The sequence below is a fragment of the Eublepharis macularius genome, chromosome 16 (genome assembly GCF_028583425.1).
Source record: "Eublepharis macularius isolate TG4126 chromosome 16, MPM_Emac_v1.0, whole genome shotgun sequence".
In the NCBI taxonomy this organism is placed as follows: Eukaryota; Metazoa; Chordata; class Lepidosauria; order Squamata; family Eublepharidae; genus Eublepharis; species Eublepharis macularius.
Window position 1 is genome coordinate 8,197,610 of NC_072805.1, and position 20,067 is coordinate 8,217,676.

The 20,067-nt window shown below is 44.2% G+C and overlaps 1 protein-coding gene across 6 annotated transcripts in view; it reads left to right on the forward strand.

Moving 5' to 3' along the window:
• The window catches only part of CCDC91 (coiled-coil domain containing 91), a 279,810-nt gene that overhangs the window by 53,069 nt on the left and 206,674 nt on the right, over nt 1-20,067 (forward strand). For 4 of the 6 annotated variants that reach the window (XM_055000772.1, XM_055000775.1, XM_055000774.1 and 1 more), the window contains exons 4-6: nt 12,755-12,927; nt 14,083-14,277; nt 14,896-15,000. The exons of the other annotated variants lie outside the window; for them this stretch is intronic. In XM_055000772.1, coding sequence (XP_054856747.1) covers nt 12,755-12,927; nt 14,083-14,277; nt 14,896-15,000 — 473 coding nt within the window. The remainder of the gene's footprint in view (nt 1-12,754; nt 12,928-14,082; nt 14,278-14,895; nt 15,001-20,067) is intronic. 6 annotated transcript variants of the gene reach the window in all.

The following is a 20,067-nucleotide window of genomic DNA, read 5'->3' on the forward strand; positions in this document are numbered from 1 at the left end:
TGGACGGTCCGTCCTTGGGCACCCTTCAGTTCCCTCACAACCCTCGCTTTCACAGCCAGGTAGAGGGCGGGCAAGACTCGCTGGCCAATGGTCCTCCATGACGGCATTGAGAACCAGGGGGCAAATTGACGCACCAGCCTCCTAAAGGCCACGCCCTCCACGATGGATAATGGGAGTCCATCCAATGCGATCATCTCTGCCACCACTCCAGTGTATGCCACCTGAGCCCTCCCCCTGACTCTTACGCTGGGCATTGTCAGAGACCTGGAGGGAACAACCTCCTGGAGGGTAGCCTGCCTGGCCGTACCACTTCCACCACAGCACCCTCATGGCCAGTCTTCTTGCTGGCCATCGACTCACGTTCCCCCCTCCCCCTTCTCTCTGCTCTGGTCTCCTCACCCACCTGCCAGGTGGTTCACGTAGTGGCGGAAGCGAGATGCCCAGGTGGTGCCTCTGCACATGCTTGCGGACAGCAGAGAAAGACAGGTGGTGCTTGGGGTCAGTGCCCCTACGCACCATCACCTCGCAGTGATGGCACCGTGCCGAGCAAGGGTCGTGGCGAAGGACTTGAAAGTGCCTCCAAATCAAGTTGTCGAAACGGGCGCGGGCAGGTGGTGTTTCAGAAGGAGAGTGAAGGAATGTCTGCCACGGCATGGAGCTAGACCACAAAGAGGGAGTAGGAGGTGTGCTGCAGACAGGGAGAGTCCCTGGAGTTTCTGATGCAGAGGACTGGGATGATGCTCCAAACCCTGCCCATTCCTCCTCAGATTCCTCCTCCTCCTCAAAGAGCTTCACCAGGTCCACTCCTGGCAGCATAGGAGAGACCACTTCTGCCTCTGCCACAGGCTCCATGGACGGATCAGTCGTGCGAAACTCTGCTGCCAGACAGACTTTCCTCCCAGAACTGCTGCTGCTGGCCTCTGACGGGCCACATACTCTACCCTTTTTCCCACCATGACCAGCCTTGCCTAGCAAGAAACACTTCATAGTGGTGCAGTTAAACAGAGGCCAAAACAGAGAGGAACCACTGGGGACAATGGAGGACAAACTCGACAGTGAGGAAGTGAGGTGGCAAGAAGCAGCTCTGACACTGGGGTTGGGTGTTTTGAGCCCAAATACCACCTCCCCCTAGTCATTGTCACCAGCTGGACCGAGGCTCTAAATAAAAAAACAACAGTGTGGGTGCTGATGGTGTGCGCAGCAGAGACCGTGCAGCAACACCGTGCAGGTGTGTGAGTCTGCAAGCAGGCAAGAGCCCCTGGCTGCCCAAACCACCTCCACCAGACACTGTCCCCAGCTGGAAAGGGGCTCAAAATAAATAAAACACTGTGTGCGCTGATGGTGTATGTGCGCACAGCAAAGACGAGCTGCACCGGCGAAGCGTGCAAGTGGGGAGCCTGCAGGCAGCAAAGTTACCCATACAGATGTGAGTCAACGGGCAGCCCCTCCAAACCACCTCCACCAGACACTGTCCCCAGCTGGAAAGGGGTTCAAAATAAAACAGTGTGTGCGCTGATAGTGTGCGTGCACACAGCAAAGGCGAGCTGCACTGGCAAAGCATGCAAGTTGACGTGATTTATCTGGATTTCAGTAAAGGTTTTGATAAGATCCCCCATGACATTCTGATGGGCAAACTGGAAGACTGTGGACTGGACTATAGGACAGTTCGGTGGATAAGGAACTGGTTAGAGGACTGCACTCAAAGAGTGGTGGTCAATGGCGTTTCATCAGATTGGAGGGAGGTGTCCAGTGGGGTGCCGCAGGGCTCGGTTTTGGGCCCGGCACTTTTCAATATTTTTATCAATGATCTGGATGAAGGAGTGGAAGGGCTGCTCATTAAATTTGCTGATGATACCAAATTGGGAGCGGTAGCAAACACCCCAGAAGATAGAATTAAAATTCAACAAGACCTGAATACTATGGAGAAGTGGGCAGCTGTGAATAGGATGCAATTCAACAAAGACAAGTGCACAGTATTACATCTGGGCCACAAAAATGGAAAGCACAAATACTGGATGGGGGATACACTTCTGGGCAGTAGTCTATGTGAAAGGGATCTTGGGGTAAGAGTGGACTGTAAACTAAATATGAGCAGTCAGTGTGATGCAGTGGCAAAAAAGGCTAATTCAATCTTGGGTTGTATCAAAGGGGTCCTAGCGTCGAAATCGCAGGAGGTCATAGCCCCTCTCTATACTGCCTTGGTCAGGCCGCACCTGGAGTATTGTGTGCAGTTCTGAAGGCCTCACTTCAAAAAGGATGTGGACAAAATCTGGAGGGTGCAGAGGAGAGCGACGAGGATGATCAGGGGTCTGGAGACTGAGCCCTACGAGGAAAGGCTGAGGGCCTTGGGAATGTTTAGTTTGTAGAAGAGGAGGTTGAGGGGGGACATGATTGCTCTCTTTAAATATTTGAAAGGCTGTCATTTGGAGGAGGGCAAGGAGCTGTTCAGGTTGGCAGCAGAGGGTAGGACCCGAAGCAATGGGCTTAAATTACATGCACAAAGGTACTGCTGCAGATTAAGAAAAACTTTTTCATGGTCAGAGTAGTTCAAAAGTGGAATCAGCTGCCTAGGGAGGTGGTGAGCTCCCCCTCACTGGCAGTTTTCAAGAAGAGGCTGGATGAAAACTTGTCAGAGATGCTTTAGGCTGATCCTGCACTGGGCAGGGGGTTGGACTAGATGGTCTGTATGGCCCCTTCCAACTCTATGATTCTATGATTCTAAGTGGGGAGCCTGCAGGCAGTAGAGCTACCCGTGCAGATGTGAGTCAGCGGGCAGCCCCCCAAACCACCTCCACCAGACACTGTCCCCAGCTGGAAAGGGACTCAAAATAAAATAAAACAGTATGTGTGCTGATGGTGTGTACAGCAGAGATAGTGGAGCAATCTTGTGCAACTGTGAATCAGAGCACCAAAGCCCCCCAAAACACCACCCAGTCACTGGCACTGGCTGCAGAGGCACACAAAAGAAAACTAAAGGGCACTTAAGGTGTGTGCAGAAAAAGGGAAAACTGCACTACACCACGCAAGTGCACACAGAGGGCTAACAGAAAAGTCAGTCTCCCTGGGGCGGGAGGACCCACAAAACAAACCAGAAGTGAGACCCTGCAATAAGCAGAGAAAGAGAGAAATAAAAGCAAATAAAAGTGAAGCTCCCGGGCGGGGGCACAAATCCCCAGAAACCAAACCAGAAGGGAAAGCCTCCAAAAAGCAGAGAAGGAGAAAAATAAAAGCAAATAAAAATCTTGGTCAAGCAAGAAGACCACAGTTGTACTGAAAGGCCTAAGATTAGGCTGGGGTGGGGGAGTGAAAAGCTAAGACTAGGATCGGGGGGGGGGGAGCACCCCTTTCCCAAGCCCCCAGTCCCCAGTCAGTAAGAAAAAAAAGAAAGCAAGAGAAAAGAGGCTTTTCAGCCCCTTTTCCAGCAGCCAAAGATCCAAGTTCCAATCCCAATCCAAACACCACAGCGAGCCACCAAGCTCTCCTCCCTCTCCCACTCTAGAGAAACTGAAACCAGGAATCACACGGCTTCCCCTATTTGTGGAAAAAGCCAAGAGATTGAACAACACAGGAGCACTCTGGTTGGCAGAAAAACCTGCCTAACATAGTTTTGGAAGGAAGGGATTGCTGTTACCATGGCTGCTGAAGGCCCATCTCCTCAGTTGCCTTGGAGATTCTAACTCTCCCCCCCCCTTTTCCTGGCTGGGTAAGTAAGAGTGGGAGCTCTCTAGTTGGCAGAGACAACTGCCAATCAAGCCTGAAGTCCTCAGATTGGGGGCAAGCTAAAGACTGGCACTGTTGCCTGGGTGAGGGAGTATTTGGCGCCAAACGTATCCGAACCGGCAACGGAACGGTAAGAAAAGCTCGTTTGGTTTGGAAAAACGCGGGTCCCACGGAACGCATGGTTCTTTGACTACAAACCGGCCGTTGTTTACGGAATTTGGTTCCGTAGTTCGTTTTGTGCCCATCTCTACTCCTAAGAGATGAGGAAACTTTGGGAATGCAGTCCGTTATGGAGCTGCAGTGGGAGGATGGAGTCTGCAGAAATCACCTCTCCCTTTGCTTATGAAAAGGCAGTTTCAGATCCAAACCACAATTTCTTAATGATAATGGAAGGAATATAACCAGTTCAGTACTTCTACAAGTTTTTGTGTGTGTTTGACTGTTAGTGTGTGTCTTTGACTGTTTTTACATCTATAGGTTGACCATCCATGTGTTGTTAAATCTTGGCTTCCCCCAGGAAATTTTGTTTACTTACACTGAGCAGTTGACAAGTGGTATTGCAGCTTCCTCTTATTTTCCTCAGTGCTGTCTCCCTATGGATAGTTTGAATCTATGTCTGCTCAAGAGTTCACTTCTGAATATTGAGAGCGTTAGCCAGGGAACTGGTTCTGTCTTCACAAAGGGGCTGTATTGCATGTTTGCCCATGTCCCTGGGCCAAGGGATGTACCTTCAGTTCTTCTCCAGAAGTTCAGCTGAATATTAGCAATGAGGAAACCTTCCTGAACAGTTCTCACTCTCAGGTTTGCCTCTCATTCCTTGCTCACTAGTTTGTTTGTTTTTTAATTACCAACCTCAGATGGATGTGACTTTTTCTTGCTCTATCCTGAATTGCATAAAGTTGGCTCTTGTTCATACTAAATTTTTCCAAAGAGGTGGGAAGAAATGTGGCTCTATACCTGCCTGTGGAAGCATTGTTAATGGACATTGGGGGCCAGCCCCATGGTAACTGCTAACAAAGAGGCTGTATTGCATGATAACTAAGCCTGTCTGAGGCTTAGTTCTCAACCTTGATGTCAGTGCCACCATCAGAAGCTCTTTCTCTTGACTCTGGTGCTCAGCTTGCAGTTCAAGTTAGAAGGACCACAAATGAAACAAGAACTGACAGGGCCTGAGAAGCAGGTTCTTCCCTCAGACTTAATGTATATAATTCTTTATTATCTTCACTACATATTTCATACATCTGATGAAGTAAATTTGTGCCTATGAATGCTCCTTCCATCAGTAAATTTGTTAGTCTTCAACAGGGCTTTCTTTGAGGGGGAACGCAGGGGAACGGAGCTCTGGTACCTCTTGAAAATGGTCACATGGCTGGTGGCCCCACCCCCTGATCTCCAGACAGAGGGGAGTTGAGATTGCCCTCAGCGCTGCTCAGCGGCGCGGAGGGCAATCTGAACTCCCCTCTGTCAGGAGATCGGGGCGGGGCCACCAGCCATGTGACCATTTTCTCCAAGGGCAACCCACTGAGTTCCACCACCTCTTTCCCCAGAAAAAAAGCCCTGGTCTTCAAGGTGCCACAAGTCTCTTCATTTTATTTTTAGTGCAACAGATGGAACATATCTGCTGTTCTAGGATGTATTAGCAAGCATTTAAAGTAATACTATATACAGAATTCTGCCTTAGGTAGCTCGGTAAAATGATGCCATGTTCCCCTGTGTGAGCTTATTTTGTAATTTGATTTGGCATGATGATCAAACAAGCCACAATTCATCTTTAAATTGCCAATATACATTGCCACTGTCTCTGGAAACGCCATTAAAACTGTCTACTGAATCACAAATTTCACTGTCTCTCTGTATTCTTTTGAGAATACGTATTTAAAATATCTTACTTTATCCATATCCAAGGGCAAGATAATTATCAATGAAGCATTCTTACTAGGAAGAAAATCCTTTGGATTCCATTGTGCTTACTGTGTAAACCTGTTTTACTGTTGAGCTGTGAGATGTGAAAATATCTGAATGATCTCATTTAGAAGAGTGCTATGACCAGATATCAAATGCAGGTATCGCAAGACTTCATTGCTTATATGTAATAAGTGTTCACCCCCTGATTAGATATTTACATCTTTGTTACGAAGTTTAGAAAGTTGCTGTCTGTCAGTATTCTGAGAATTGAATTTGCATTTTGTAAAGAGACAGTAAAATCTAGTTTTCAGTCCTCAGAATTAATAAGTTCATCACTCTGTTCATTGGATGAGCTGGTGGAGGACTGGCAGGTCCGGCTGTCCGAAGCCATAGATGAAATTGCTCCCCATCGTCCTCTTCGTTCCTGAAATCGCTGAGCACCTTGGTATACAGAGGAGCTATGGTGACAGAAGCGGGAACTAAGGCGACTTGAGCGCATGTGGCGGCGATCTCGTGATGAAGAAGCAAGAACATCTTATAGGTTGCTTATGAAATCCTATGAGATGGCAGTGAAAGCTGTGAAGAAGGAATATTCCATTGCATCAGCTAGCTCTCGCCCGGCTAAATTGTTTAATGTGGTACGTTCATTGGTCTCCCATTCAGGTGGAGACTGGCAACATTTGAATTCGGAAATAAGCTGTGAGGCTTTTGTGAGCTTTTTTGCTGATAAAATCCTGTCTCTCCGCTACGACTTAGCAGCCACAGTTGATACAGTACGCGAACTAGAGGCCCCTTGGCCATCTTCGGTGCAGATATTTGATCATTTCAGCCTTCTTTCTGGGGAGGAGGTGGACAGGATTCTGCAGGTGGTGAGGCCTACCATATGCCTCCTGGAGGCTGTAGTGCAGCCCCTCCTGAAGAAACCATCACTACACCCCACCAACCCGCTCAGTTACTGCCTGGTCTTGAACCTCCCGTTTCTGGGTAAGGTGATTGAGTGGGCGGTGGAGAAACAATTGCAGAATTTCCTGAAGGAGACCTCGGCCCTAGATCCCTCCCAGTCCGGCTTTCGCCCAGGACACCAGGTGGAGACATTGCTGGTCGCCCTCACAGACTACCTCCGCAGACATCTGGATCGAGGTGGATTGGCGCTGTTGATTTTATTAGATCTCTCAGCAGCATTCGATATGATCGATTATGACCTCTTGACCCACTGCCTCGCCAATGTGGGAATTCAGGGGACAGCGTTACACTGGCTAGTCTCCTTTCTCCAATATTGGGGAAAGAGGGTGGCATTGGGGGAGAAGTTATCATCCTGTAGGCCACTAGTATGCGGTGTGCCGCAGGGAGCGATACTCTCCCCATTATTATTAAATATCTATATGTGCCCCCTCGCCTAGTTGGTGCGAAGCTTCTGGCTTGGGTGTCACCAATATGCTGATGACACACAGCTGTATCTGTTGTTGGGCTGACGGCCTGGATCAGCTCTGGTTGTCCTGGAGCGTGCTTTTGAAGCTGTGGCTGGATGGTTGAGGCAAAGTCAGCTGAAATGGAACCCTGCGAAGATGGAGATCCTGCACCTGAGCCGTGGAAACATGGACTCGGGACCCTGGCTTCCTACACTCGATGGGGCGGTGCTTAAAGTAGCTCCAAGAGTTAGGAGCCTGGGGGTGATCCTGGATTCCTCCTTGACAATGGAGGATCAGTTCACTGCAACTGCCAGGTCTTGTTTCTGTTATCTTCGACAGACCAGGCAGCTTGCCCCTTGTCTCTCATCCGGCGGTGGTCCAAGCAATGGTCACCTGTAGGCTGGACTACTGTAACACACTCTACGCTGGGCTTCCCCTGAACCTGATCCGGCTGTTACAGCTGGTACAGAATGCAGCGGCGCAGGTCATCATCGGAACACCGATGCATATGCATATAACATCGGTATTGCGTCAGCTGCACTGGTTGCTGGTGGAGTACCGAATCAGGTTCAAGGTTTTCGTACTAACCTATAAAGCCCTATACGGACTGGGACGGCGTATCTGCGGGACCACCTCTCCCCACATGAACCCCAGAGGACTCTAGCGATAAGCGATAATTAAAGATTCCTGGCTCTAGGAAGGCCCGCCTGGCATTGACCAGGGCCAGGGCTTTTTAAGTCCTGGCCCCAGCCTGGTGGAATCCTCTGTCCAATGAGACCAGGGCCCGGTGAGATTTATTAGCATTTCGCCGGGCCTGTAAGACGGAGCTGTTCTGCCAGGCATATGATTGATGCCAGGCGGTGCCCCTGAGCCGGGGGAGCACAGTATATGCCCTCCCTACTAGTGACACCTCCATCTCTCATACATCCCTGGCAAAATACTCTGAAGATGGCTAAATAGGGGGTCGTCTGGATTATGTGCCACTGTCGTTACACAGTGTGTATGTGTATATATATGTGTGTGTGTGTGCGTGAATATGTTTACATGTATTTTAATCTATGTATTGGGATGTTTTATGATTTTAAATTGTATATATGATGAAATATGTTTTTAAACTTGGTTGTGATCCGCCTTGAGCCTGCTGATGTGGGGAGGGCGGAATATAAATTAAATATAAATAAATAAATCTGTGGGCAGTAAAGATGCAAAAATGTTTACAGACTTTAGGTTAGGCATAAACTAGAATTTCTAGAAGTTCACATATGGAGCACATTACTTCAGCAAGTCAGTGTAACTTGACATATCACCTTCTCTGAGTTTTTCCTGCATTTTATCAGCATTCAATATTTTTTAAAAGGTAGGTTTTATTGTCTGACACTAATTGATCCAAGTGTGGCTTTCAGCCTGTGTAATGTATTGGTCGAACTCTAGCTTGCAAGAGAACTCAAAGCTATGCTATCATCGGTTACTAATTACGGATAGCAGCCAATCAGGGTGACAAGATAAAGACCAATAACTGAGCTGTAAATAAGTTACATTGTATATGGGTTATGCAAATGATGGTATTGAAAAGTATGTGTTCTCATTGGCTATCAGTTATTCTTGGGGCGGAGCTGCTGTATATATATTGAGGGTTTCTGTTCAGTCTGGTTGTTGTTGTGTTCCTGCTAAATAAAGAGCTGTTGAATTACCTCAAGTCTGAACCCACTATTTAACAGCCTGGGAAACGTGCATCTCAGTTGCTTGTTTATAAACTCTTTATAAACTAGGAATACCTTTATAAACTAGGATACCTTGCAGGTATCTTGGGAAGCAAACAAAATAGCCCAATTAAATACGCTCTCTAAAACTAGCAGTAACATTCAGCTACAAGAAGCCTTTCATATCCTAAGGTATTTGTTATGGTTGCTACAACTTCATTTCCTCTCCTATTCTGTTTGCCTATTTAATTTATCATACTTCTCTCTGTCCTCTTCAACTCCTATCTTGTTGCTTTTTTCTCTTTCCCCCTTCCATTTCCCTCTCCCCCCCCTTAACCCTGCTTTGAATACCACTTCTTCCTCTTGTCTTCCTTCCTTCCTTCCTGTTCTCCCTCTTCCTTACCACTGAGCTAGCTGCCCACCTTTAAAAGGCATCAATTTAGGATTGCCAATGGCTGGTGGCAACCAGTGGGATGGTGAGGGGTATTGGGAACAGAGGAAATATTGATGCTCTGGCAGCACATTAATCACTTCTGGCAAATACTGTGGTGGCAAGGCGACGCTGTAGGATTTGGGTAAAACTCTGTTATCGTAGAGTTTTGCCCAAATCCTAGAGTTGTCACACTGGCAACATGACATCACTTCTGAGTATTCACCATTTAAAACTTTTTCCCTGTTGCCAGACCTCAGCAGGCCAGCAGACAATGTAAGCAGGAGCAGGTCTCCCTGATTTCTCTACAACAAATATTGTTTTAAGCCCTTGTCTGATACTACCTTGCACTGCCAGTGCTGGATTTGTATAGTGGTTCCTTCCAACTCCTGCAGGAGCTGCAAATTAAGTTCCTAATCCTAACCCAGTCTGTGGGGAAGGAAAATGTAACTCCTTAGAGCCATCGAAAGGAACAGGAAAGATGGTTAAATGCTGGAAAGGTAAAGAGCTGCCACTCTGTTTGATAAATAACTGCCTTTCCCCCTAGGCCAGGTGATTTCAAGGGGCACATAAGAGAAGCAGTTTAGCAGACAGTTCTGCCTCTTCTTTAAAAATACTGAGGGCCAGACTAGATAATTTGATAGCAACAAACAAATGCGGATCTTTTCCCCCATCACATATAGCAGGGTTCTCCAGCTTTTTTGAGCCTGCGGCACCTTTTCAATTCTAATGCTGTGTGGTGGGTGAAGCCATAAAATGGCTGCCAAAAATAGCTACTGCACAAAGTGGAGTCAGCCACAAAATGACTGCCATAGCTTACCTTCAGTCATATAGTAAAGATTCTTGCGCTGTGGTGGCAGCTGCTGTCAAAACAATATTCTTAAAAATCTTCACAGCCAAACAAATCTCCAGTGGCCCACCAGAAGCCTCACCTGGTCACACCCACTTTCTAAAAACACTTGGCAGGTTCTGGGAAATTTGTTGGTGCCCACAAGCACCACCTTGACATGTAGTGTGGAATGGGATGGAAAATCCTATTTTTTAAGAGCACAAGGAATTCACAAGCATTGAGCCTCCTTCTCCTTGCTATAGCAGCTTCTCTCCAGGTAGGTTTTTCCAAGAGAGTGGGGTGAGGGAGCAGGGTGCTTTTTACTCTTAAAATCAGAACTCCCCCATCCCTCTCTTCATATGTTATTGGGGTAGCCTCACATTTTAAGCAGGTGAATTTGCTCCTATCCTCTGGAAAAAAGGAGATAACTTGGAAGGGCTTTACATGTATACAGTTCCATCTACAGGCACAACTGACTCAGGTGTTTAAGTTGTAATGCTGTTCCAACACCCTGTAATGGAAGAGGAGAGCGTCATGGCTTGTATCTCACTGATGTTTTCCATTGCCAGAAGGGCACTTCTGGTAACAGGGTGTGTGTGAGAGACAGATTTTCACCAGTTCTCTCATCATAGACCCCGCAGAACACTCTGTGGTGTGTCTGAAGAGGAGTAGTGTTTGAGGGGAGCAGTGGGTAGAGGGGGAGAGTGGAGGTACCACTCACCCTTGAGTTTAGACCATAACCTTGTATTCTTCTCTCTCTCTCATGCACTGTACCTAATTACATAGTCCCTGCTGGGACAGCTTTTCCCTGCTACTGAGCAGTATGTGTTAGAAGCACAGCAAGAAGGTGTAAAATAGTAAAGAGTCCAGTAGCACCTTTAAGTCTAACCAACTTTATTGTAGCATAAGCTTTTGAGAACCACAGCTCTCTCCATCAGATGCAATGTCAGATGCAGCAAGAAGGTGGATAAGGACAGGGCTTGCTTTCAGAGGCTTTGGCACTCTGGTCGCTTTTCAGTTCCTTCAGTTCCTTCTTGATGCTAGTAGTATTCTACCTTCTCTGATCTTCTTTCTGTTTTCATGCCATTCCAATTGCATGAAAGATCTGGCATTCTTTGGAAAGTTTTGAAAGCACATTCTGTTGTGCCAAAGCAGTGTATCAGTGAGCATTGCTGTTAAGAAGTGGGATTCCACATGGGCAAGCATTGTGTATTTAGTGTGGAGGGCACCCAGTGTTCTCACATTTAATAAGAACTTGAAAGACTTACACATCTGTGTCTATTAACCAGGATCTGTACTAGGACGCAAGTTAGCCAACTTCCCCTAGGTGACTTTAATTTGAAGAGGTCAGTTAAAGTCTTTGTGTATATATGAAAAACAGTGACTACCAGAGCACAGGTATAAATAATCCCTTTGCTGTCAACACTGGAAGCCAAACACCAGATTTTGCCTCCCAGGGTGCAGGAAGCTAAACGGAGAACGTAAGCATATGGCCATTTGCTTCTTTAAAAAAAAGTTTTAATGCAACCACATAAACATTTAACATATGAAATATTAAGAATCCTTGCACCAAATGTGATTTTTGAATAAAAAACAACATACAACCCCTCTCCCCCTTGGAAAACTACTTATAGTTTCTACTCAGTAACATTTTTCAGTAGGTGATTTGCACTGTATCTTGGGAAAACGAAACCAATTGCAGGTTTTTAAAGTAATATTAGAGCATCTTATATACTACTAGGCAAGTGGTCCTGATCTGCAGGAACTTAAATCCAGAGATTGGTGCCATAACAGTTTAGCCAGTATTCCAGGCTTGATATCTGTCAGTAAAAGGCGAGAAGAGGGTGGAGGGCCCTTTCTAGGGCTGTTTTGGCCTTTGAGAGAGAAGTTATTGGGGCAGGCTCAGAAGCAGCCACTTGAATACCAAATGACTTGCATGACTCACCCAGGCCTGGGTGCTTGCTACTGTTTCAAAACAACAACTCCCCCCCATCCCGCTCTCACCTCCCACAAAAGACAGTGAAATGTAGTGGTTAGAATTCTGAAGTAGGATTTGGGAGACCCAGGCTCAAATCACCACTCTGCTGTGGGAGCTCATTGGGTGACTTCGATCCAATCACACACACTCAATCTAACCTGCCTCTCAGGGTTGTTGTGAGGATAAAATGAAGGCAAGGAGAATGATGTAAGCTGCTTTGTGGAGAAAGGTAGTGTATACATGAAATAAATTAAGATATATATGTGAAACTGTGGGCAGATAAAATATAGGTTGCTTAGTAGGTTTGAAGGAGAGAAGGACATAGGAAAAGGAGAGCATATAGAGACTGCCAGGAAGGGGGGAAAGAGAAAATAGTGTGAGGAAGGGAATACAGGGGAAAGTGAAGTACCCCCTGCAAGTTCTTGCAGGTTCCCCACTATGCACGTGGGCCATAGGGGAGAGGCTGTGGTGGGAGGAAGGTGAAGATGGGACAGATAAAGGTAGGTGGCAAGGAGAGAAGGAAGCAGGGAAAGGGGGAGAGGCTACAGGGGGGCAGGAAAGGGGAAAAGGACATGGAGGGGAGGGGCAAATGAGATGCCCAATGTAAGTCCTCTTGGGTGCCCCACTTGAGGTTATGCATTTTTGTTAGGAAGTATTTGGATTTCTTTCTCTAATAAACTCTTATTTTTCTTTCTCTCATAAACTATTTTTGTATCTTGTTAGATAACTGGCACATACATTGAAATGATGTTGGATTCCCCCCCCCCTTGTTTCTTGCATTAGTACCTGAAGCACACACATCTCACATGGTTTCTGCAGAGGTTCTCCGGGAGCAGGCTGCAGCTGTGACTTCTGCCTGTTTTGTCCCTGCCAATCCGTTAACTTCATTGGATGATATTGTGTCGAATAACCAACCCTCATCCAGTACTTTAAATCTCCCTGATCTTAAAGAACAGGTAAAATGACCATCCTGTTTATCTTTCCGTGTACCTGTTCTGTTAATTAAACTCTTTATGGTGTGTTTTGCCTTGAGGGTTGAGGAAGAATGTGACTAGCTAAATAGGCATTTTTAGAGATTTAAGTCTTTGCTCTAGTTCTGCTGTAATTGGTTGTAGACTCATTTTTCTTTGTCTATAGAGATGTGAGTGGTAGGCCAATCTTATGTAGATTTACTCTGAAGTAAAGTGTTGAATTAAACAGTACTTATTTTCAAGTACACCTGTGTCGGCTTGAAGTCTGTCCTATTGAAACTAATGGAACAAGTTAATCCAACCTAAGGCCCATTGCTTTTGTTGGAATTTGCCATGGCTCTCATTAGGTTGGACCACAGCGAGGTAAATCTCCTTATTTTCCCTTTTTAAAAAAATTAAAATGATCATATTGATCTGGAAATAAGAATTGTACAATTCTGCCAATGATAATTTTCCTGCTTACATTTCTATACATTTTAAGAGTAACTTTCTCACAGAAAGTACAGAAGCCAAGTAACTACATGAACCCAATGACTTTTTTGGCTTGGAGGGGGGGGGGCAGGTTCGGCTTCCCTCCCCCTTTGAACAGTGGACTTTATATGCCATGTTATAAACTCCTTTCAAGTCTCCTCTTGGGTTAAAAAACAGCTGGCTGCGTAGTGTGAACTGGGCGTGGACGGAATGGAGTAGGAAGGGAATGCTGCTGTTTGGGAACACGGGTCCTAATTCTCCTTGGACACATTGAAATAGTTGCACATTTCTTTAGAATCTGGCAATTAAGTTATTCAGACAAGTTTTTGTCTACACGTGTGTTCATTCTGTTCCACAGTAATGTTGTCTTAGATTTGAGGTATTCTTTAAAAGTTGATGTTTATCAAGGATATAGTATTAATTCAATTATTTGGTGGTATTAATCACAGGGAAGGTTTGTTTGTTCTTTAAATAATTAGTTTCAGTAGTGCTTTGTTTTTAGTGGAGCGAATGTGTTCACAGATTGACTGAATATAAGGATGTTAAAAGAACGTTCTATTCTATAATGAAATTTGAAAAACAGAGCTACTTTAATGACAGGCTTTGATCAGTGAAAAAAATGTACTGCCTTTATAGTTATCTCTGTCCATCTTTTGTCCCATAAAACAGGCTACAATATCAGTTGGTTCTTTGGAAGTACCAGTTTCTACTGAGAGTCTGCCTGAAGACTTAAAAACCACTGATGATGGTGATACTGATGAAAAGCTGGGAATAAATGACTCAAAGGATCATCTTCAAAAAACACTTGCAAATCTAGAAGTTAAACTAAAAGTAGCTGATGAAGAAAAATGTAAAATAAAAAAGGTATCGCTTCAGCTCCACAAAACCACCCTTTGAAATACATGGGCAGTTTCATTATGGTCATAGTTGGCAACACCACCTATCGTTAGGGTTGTCTAACACTTTCCAGTCCAAGATCCTGTCTTCAGTTGCTGTTAGCTTTGCCAAACTCTAACTGTTTTGGTTTGTTTTCCATGCTGGGTGTCTGACTCAGTTTGACTTATTTGGAACATTTTAGAAATGAAAGTTGAGTGCCCTTAGAAAACATAGTAGAAAAATGTTGTTTTGTTGTTTGTTTGAGGGACTCCCTTTTTATATATGGAGTTTATACATTTCTAAGGGCAGCCTCTTACTGTTTATCTTAATGAGCTTAAAAATAACTTACAAACAGCAATTTGTTGTATCATTTTTTAACCCCAAGAATAGGTTGATGATTTATGATGAACCTTAGGATATTTTATGGATAGCTTACAGTGCAATCCTATGCAGATTTACTTCAGTGTAAGCGCATTGAATTCAGTGGGCTTAGACTGGAGTAATTTTGCTTAGGAATGTGCTGTTAGTCTTTTATTTAAAGAATGATGTTAGTAAATACAGAGTATTTTAAAATCTTATTTGTTGTTTGTTCCATCTAATTTTTAGGAGTTAGAAGATTTGTTGGAAAAATACAGGGTTCTGGAAACCGATTTCCTGAAAAACAAAGAGGATAAATTAATTTCACACCAAGATAGATACACCAAGCTCCAGGTAATTAATATATATAGTTTTCTAGTGGTTTTCAGGATTGAGCCAAATTAAAAATTTATAGTTTAAAGAGACTTAATTTTTTTTTTAGTGGCAGAAGAATGCATGACACTGGATGATTTTATTTGAAGTACATTTGTATACAAACACTAACATTTTCTTTCTGAACTACCTTCAGAATGATTAAGAGACTTTCAGATGTTAAAATCCAGTTTCCAAGAATATTATCATTTTCACAAGCTGTAAAGTACCATAAAATGTTCCCTTGTCAGTTTCCAGCACTTTACAAAATATCTAATCTGTCCAGTAAAATACATTTATTTATTCTGTTCTTTACAGTGTTTGATTCTTTTCTCTTGAAATTATTTGAAATTGCTTGATTGGAGTGCAAGTAGAATTCTTGCCGTGAATTCAGTGGGCTTAGAAGGGTGTAACTCTGTTTAGGATTGCACTGTGTGTAATAAATTCAAAATAAGTCCAGAATGTCTTATTCTATGCCTTTAAGCTTTATGCCAGGAGTCATATAAAATGATTCTTCCATGCTTCTCCATTGTAAGAAGCTTGTCAGAACATTGAATTTGCAGATTCCTGTTTTGAAATGTATAGTTCATTAGGCATAACTTGGCCATAAAGACGACATGTGTGATGCGGGTCATGGCTCGAATCATCTTGTTAATAAGGGGGTGAGGCCATGGACCTGGAGAGCTGCTGCCAGCCAAAGTAGACAATACTGACCTTGATAGGCCAACAGTGCGACTCAGTATAAGGCAGCTTCCTGTGTTCCTTTTTCTTTAAATATAACATTTTAAATATTTGTTTACAATACAATTGGTATTTCTTCTCCATAGTAAATCAATTCACTACATAGATTTCAGTATCAGAGGCTTTAAAATACATATGTGAGAATTCAGGGCTTTGCAGAATTCAAGAGAGACTGCATCAGTTTTGATAGATCAAATGCCCTCTTTCTGTAGTTTTTAGAGTATATTTTGATGTCTGGATAAAGTACAACTTTTGCTCCCATCTTTGTTCCTGTCGTTTATATTTGTCATCTTCAATGCTGTGGCCAGCACCGGTGGCTGCACACCAAGGAAGCATGGCAATTGAAAAGGACAGTTGCCAAGCTTGTCCTTCTTTGAAATAGCTGGATATTAGGCTCCTAGTGCGGACAGCTAAGAAGCAAAATGCATCTATGATGAAGGAAATCTTGAGAGCCTTCTGGAAAAATGTGAAGATGGCTGATTTTTATGCAACACCAAGAAAGGGCTGGATTACCGTGTTCATGGAAGCAGTTCTTTCCTCTCTCTCCTTTCCCACAGTAGACCCTGGATGCTTCTGAAAGGGGATGTCCAAGAGTTGGGGGGACTTGTGCACAAAAAGCCATGTGGAATGGGAAGTTGTATAGAGAAAAGGAATTGGGGAGATTGCCTTTCCTCCTTGCAAAAGCTTTTCTGGAGCTAGATGCTCTGCTAGCAGGTGATATTGCCAGATTACCCCTTCCTCCATTTGATGTGGCTTTCCCCCTACAGTTAGACATGGGCACACATTGAAATACGAAGCAAATTTTGTCACGAAACGGGCCGTTTCATGTGTCGTGAAACAGCGTTTTGTGGGGCCATGGTTATCAAGAAATTATCATGAAATTCACGACTTTTGGGCCTGTTTCGTTAGCTTCATGAATGATTCGTAATTGCAGACAGGCTGGTTCCGATCTCTTGTTTCCTTAGGCAACAATGGGCCTTTGTTGCCATTGGAAACTCAAATCATTGCCCACTTAGCCTTGATTGACAGCTCTCCTAGCCATCTGGAGAGCTTCTATTCTGCCCTATACAGCCAGGAGCTGGGGGTCAATCCCCTAGACGACCAAGGAGATAGGCCTTCTGTAGCCATGGGCACACCAATCTTACCCCTTCAAATCCTGTTAGGCAGGTCTGTCGGCAAACCACAGACCTCCTGTTCTGAACTATGTCAGCATTTTGCTGGGATTGGAGTGGGAGAGTATGTGGAAGGATTTGGGATTGTGCTTTTGGCTGCTGCTGCTTTAAAGAGACTGAAAGAAGCCTCTTATTTCCAGCTCTTGGCCTTGCTGTGGGAAGGTCTTTGGATGAGGGTGCCTTTTTTCCTCCACCCCACCCCACCCCTCACTCTGTCTTCCCGGCCCAGCTCCACCACGGCCAGTTCTTCATCCTCCTCTGATTCAACAACTCCCAGTCCCCATTTCAGTCATACACTCTGGCAGCACTTCCCTTCCCACACTTCCTGATCAATGTATTGCAAACTGGGTGGGTGGAGGAGAGCTTGTTGAAATCTCCCTGTGAGTTTGGCATCTCCGGGTATGATGGGGACCGTTGAAATGCCCTGGGTTCTGACAAATCACAAAACTAACGACTTGTTTTGGCAAATGTGAAGTTTCGTGATTCGCGATTCATGCTGCGGGGAAATGGCCATTTAAACAGCGGGGCTCGGAGCGGTGGGGAAATGGCCATTTAAACTGCAGGTGGGACTTGGCTGGCCGGCTGAGAACTCCTGGTTGGGCAACCAAGCCCCACTGTTTAAATGATCAGCTGCTTGTCAGGGATCTCCTTAACAAGCAGCTGATCCGTGGGTTTAAATGCCTTTTTCTGTGCTGCTTTGCAGCAGCATGGAAAGGGGCATATCGGTTTAACACGAACCAAATGAACCAGTAAACTAATTCATGGAAGTTTGTGGAAAACAAGCTTCCATGAACCGCTGGTTTGCGAACCGCGAACCGGGGTGGTTCGTGGTTCTTTTTGCTTTTTGTTCCGTTTTGTGCCCATCTCTACTTGTCAGGTCTTTTTCTAGGAGGAGCTTTCTATTCCTGCCTCACAGCTAGAATAAGGGTAACAAATGGAGGCTCTACAAGTCAAGAGTTATAAAGAGTTAATTGTTTGCTGTCCAGATGTTTACCTATGCTGTTGCATAGTTTGTCTACCTTTGTTTAATTACACAAATGCTCCCTGTCACTGATATATTTAGGATGTGAGTAGGATCATGTTCTCATAAAATAATGTAACTTTTGTGGTTTGGGCTTTGATTTTAGATATAATTGCAAGATTTTTAGAAAATTCTTTGGCAGCCTTTCTCTGTTATTTTGAATTAAACTCAAACCCTGAACTTGATTTGGAAGCATTTAAAAATGATTATTCTTTATGTCTCCTTCTCCCCCTTTTCCTTGTCTTTGAAACTTGCATATCTTAAAACTGGCTGAATTCTTTTTAAATTCACAATACCCCAGCTGTGGTTAGAAAAATGATTCAGTAAACTATCTTGGTTGAGATTTATAATGAAAAATAGATCCGGTTTTCCTTATTTTGAACAATCATGGCATTCAAGAGTAAAGTTACTACCTGACTTGCTTTGCTGTGGAGCAGTTATGGAAGTAGATTGAGGTTGAAATCTCAGTTTTAGCCTCATTTTTTAGAATATAGTAGCTTAATAAAGGAATAATGTTTGCAAGTTAGGTAGAGAAATTCTTTTCAGCGTTGTTGTTAGGGATTCAGTAAAATTTTATAGTTGACAATTCAAAATAGCCAACTTTGCTGAGAAATGCAGCCTGGGACATCATAGGCATGAAATAGCGTTTGTAGTTAGAGTTAGTTCTTAACTAGTGAAAGCTTCTACTAGCTACTGTCTCTGTTATGTAAAAGAAATTTTGGTGGGTTCAGCCTTTTCTATAATTGTTATATGGATCCCCTCTTCCACAATATTCCAGATTCTGGACTGAGAAAATGCTCAGCTCAAACAAGATGTGGTGATTAGAGACGTGGTGATCTGGGAACCCCCTGGAAAAATGGCTTCAATATTTCCAGAAATTTTATATCCCTAGTGGTGATTACAGAGTTCTGTCTTACAGTGCAGGATCCCTCCATTCCTGAATAAAGATGGGGTGGGGGTGGAGTCTGGTCTGATTTTTTTTTCTGAATAGGCAACAGGGTATGTAAGTGAAAGAGAAGCTACTGAAGGAAGGGATAATATACAGGTGAGGCAAGGACTTAGTTGTTTATTAACTGTTATATAATGAGGGAATGGTCTTCAAATTGCAGTACCAAGAAAGAACAACCAGTCCAAAGAGACCCTATAGTACGCACAATCATATAAATTCTATTGGCAGTCAATGTACAATTTGAGAATCTAATCCACCAAACAATTAATTACAGCATTTGCAATTACATTGTTTTTCCACAGGCATAGAACCCTCATAACCGTGAAGATGCTCATATGTGTCTTGTTTGACTGTACCCATTCATCCATGCCAATGTTAATTCTGATGCTTATGTTCTAATGCCAGTTATTCTAATGCTTAGATGCCAGTCAATGCCAGTTGTAACTCAGTTATGTTCTACTGCCAGTTATTGTAATCATAAGCCTGGTGTAACTCAATTTCCTGTTGCTAGGATTCTAGTGGATTCTCAAGCATTCACAAGTGGCTGTCTGTTTACAACTTTGGACTTTTCCTCCAGACTATGATATGTCTTTCCTCTTCGTGGTGTGATAGCACAAATATGCAAAATGTTCTCACACAGAAAGAACAACAATGTATTGTTTGGGCATTGGGAGAGGGAAGGAAAGTTGGGTAGAAGAGAGATGTATTTTTCCCATGTTGCCATTCTCGTCAAACTTCTGCTAGAGCCACTTAGTTGCTCACCTTACTCCTAAGTAGACCTTTGGACCTGAATATGGAAAAGTTTGGATTTCTGAATAAAAGTCATTTAACCAAGGACCTGTGTCTTGCTATAATGATCCAGAGATCTGTCTGTCGTATCCTGTCGTCCAGAATCTGACATTATGCAGTAAATGATGTTTTTAACCACTGAGCTGCTCCCCTAGGGAGGCTCCTGGCGGGAGAATGGCAATGGGTATGCCGGCCTCAGTGGTTCCCCATTTCGCTGTCCCTTGCTTCTTCACCATGCCTGAGAGAGATATAAGCATTATGATGCAGAGAAGTTAGCCGTGTTAGTCTGTGGTAGCAAAATCAAAAAGAGTCCAGTAGCACCTTTAAGACTAACCAATTTTATTGTAGCATAAGCTTTCGAGAATCAAGTTCTCTTT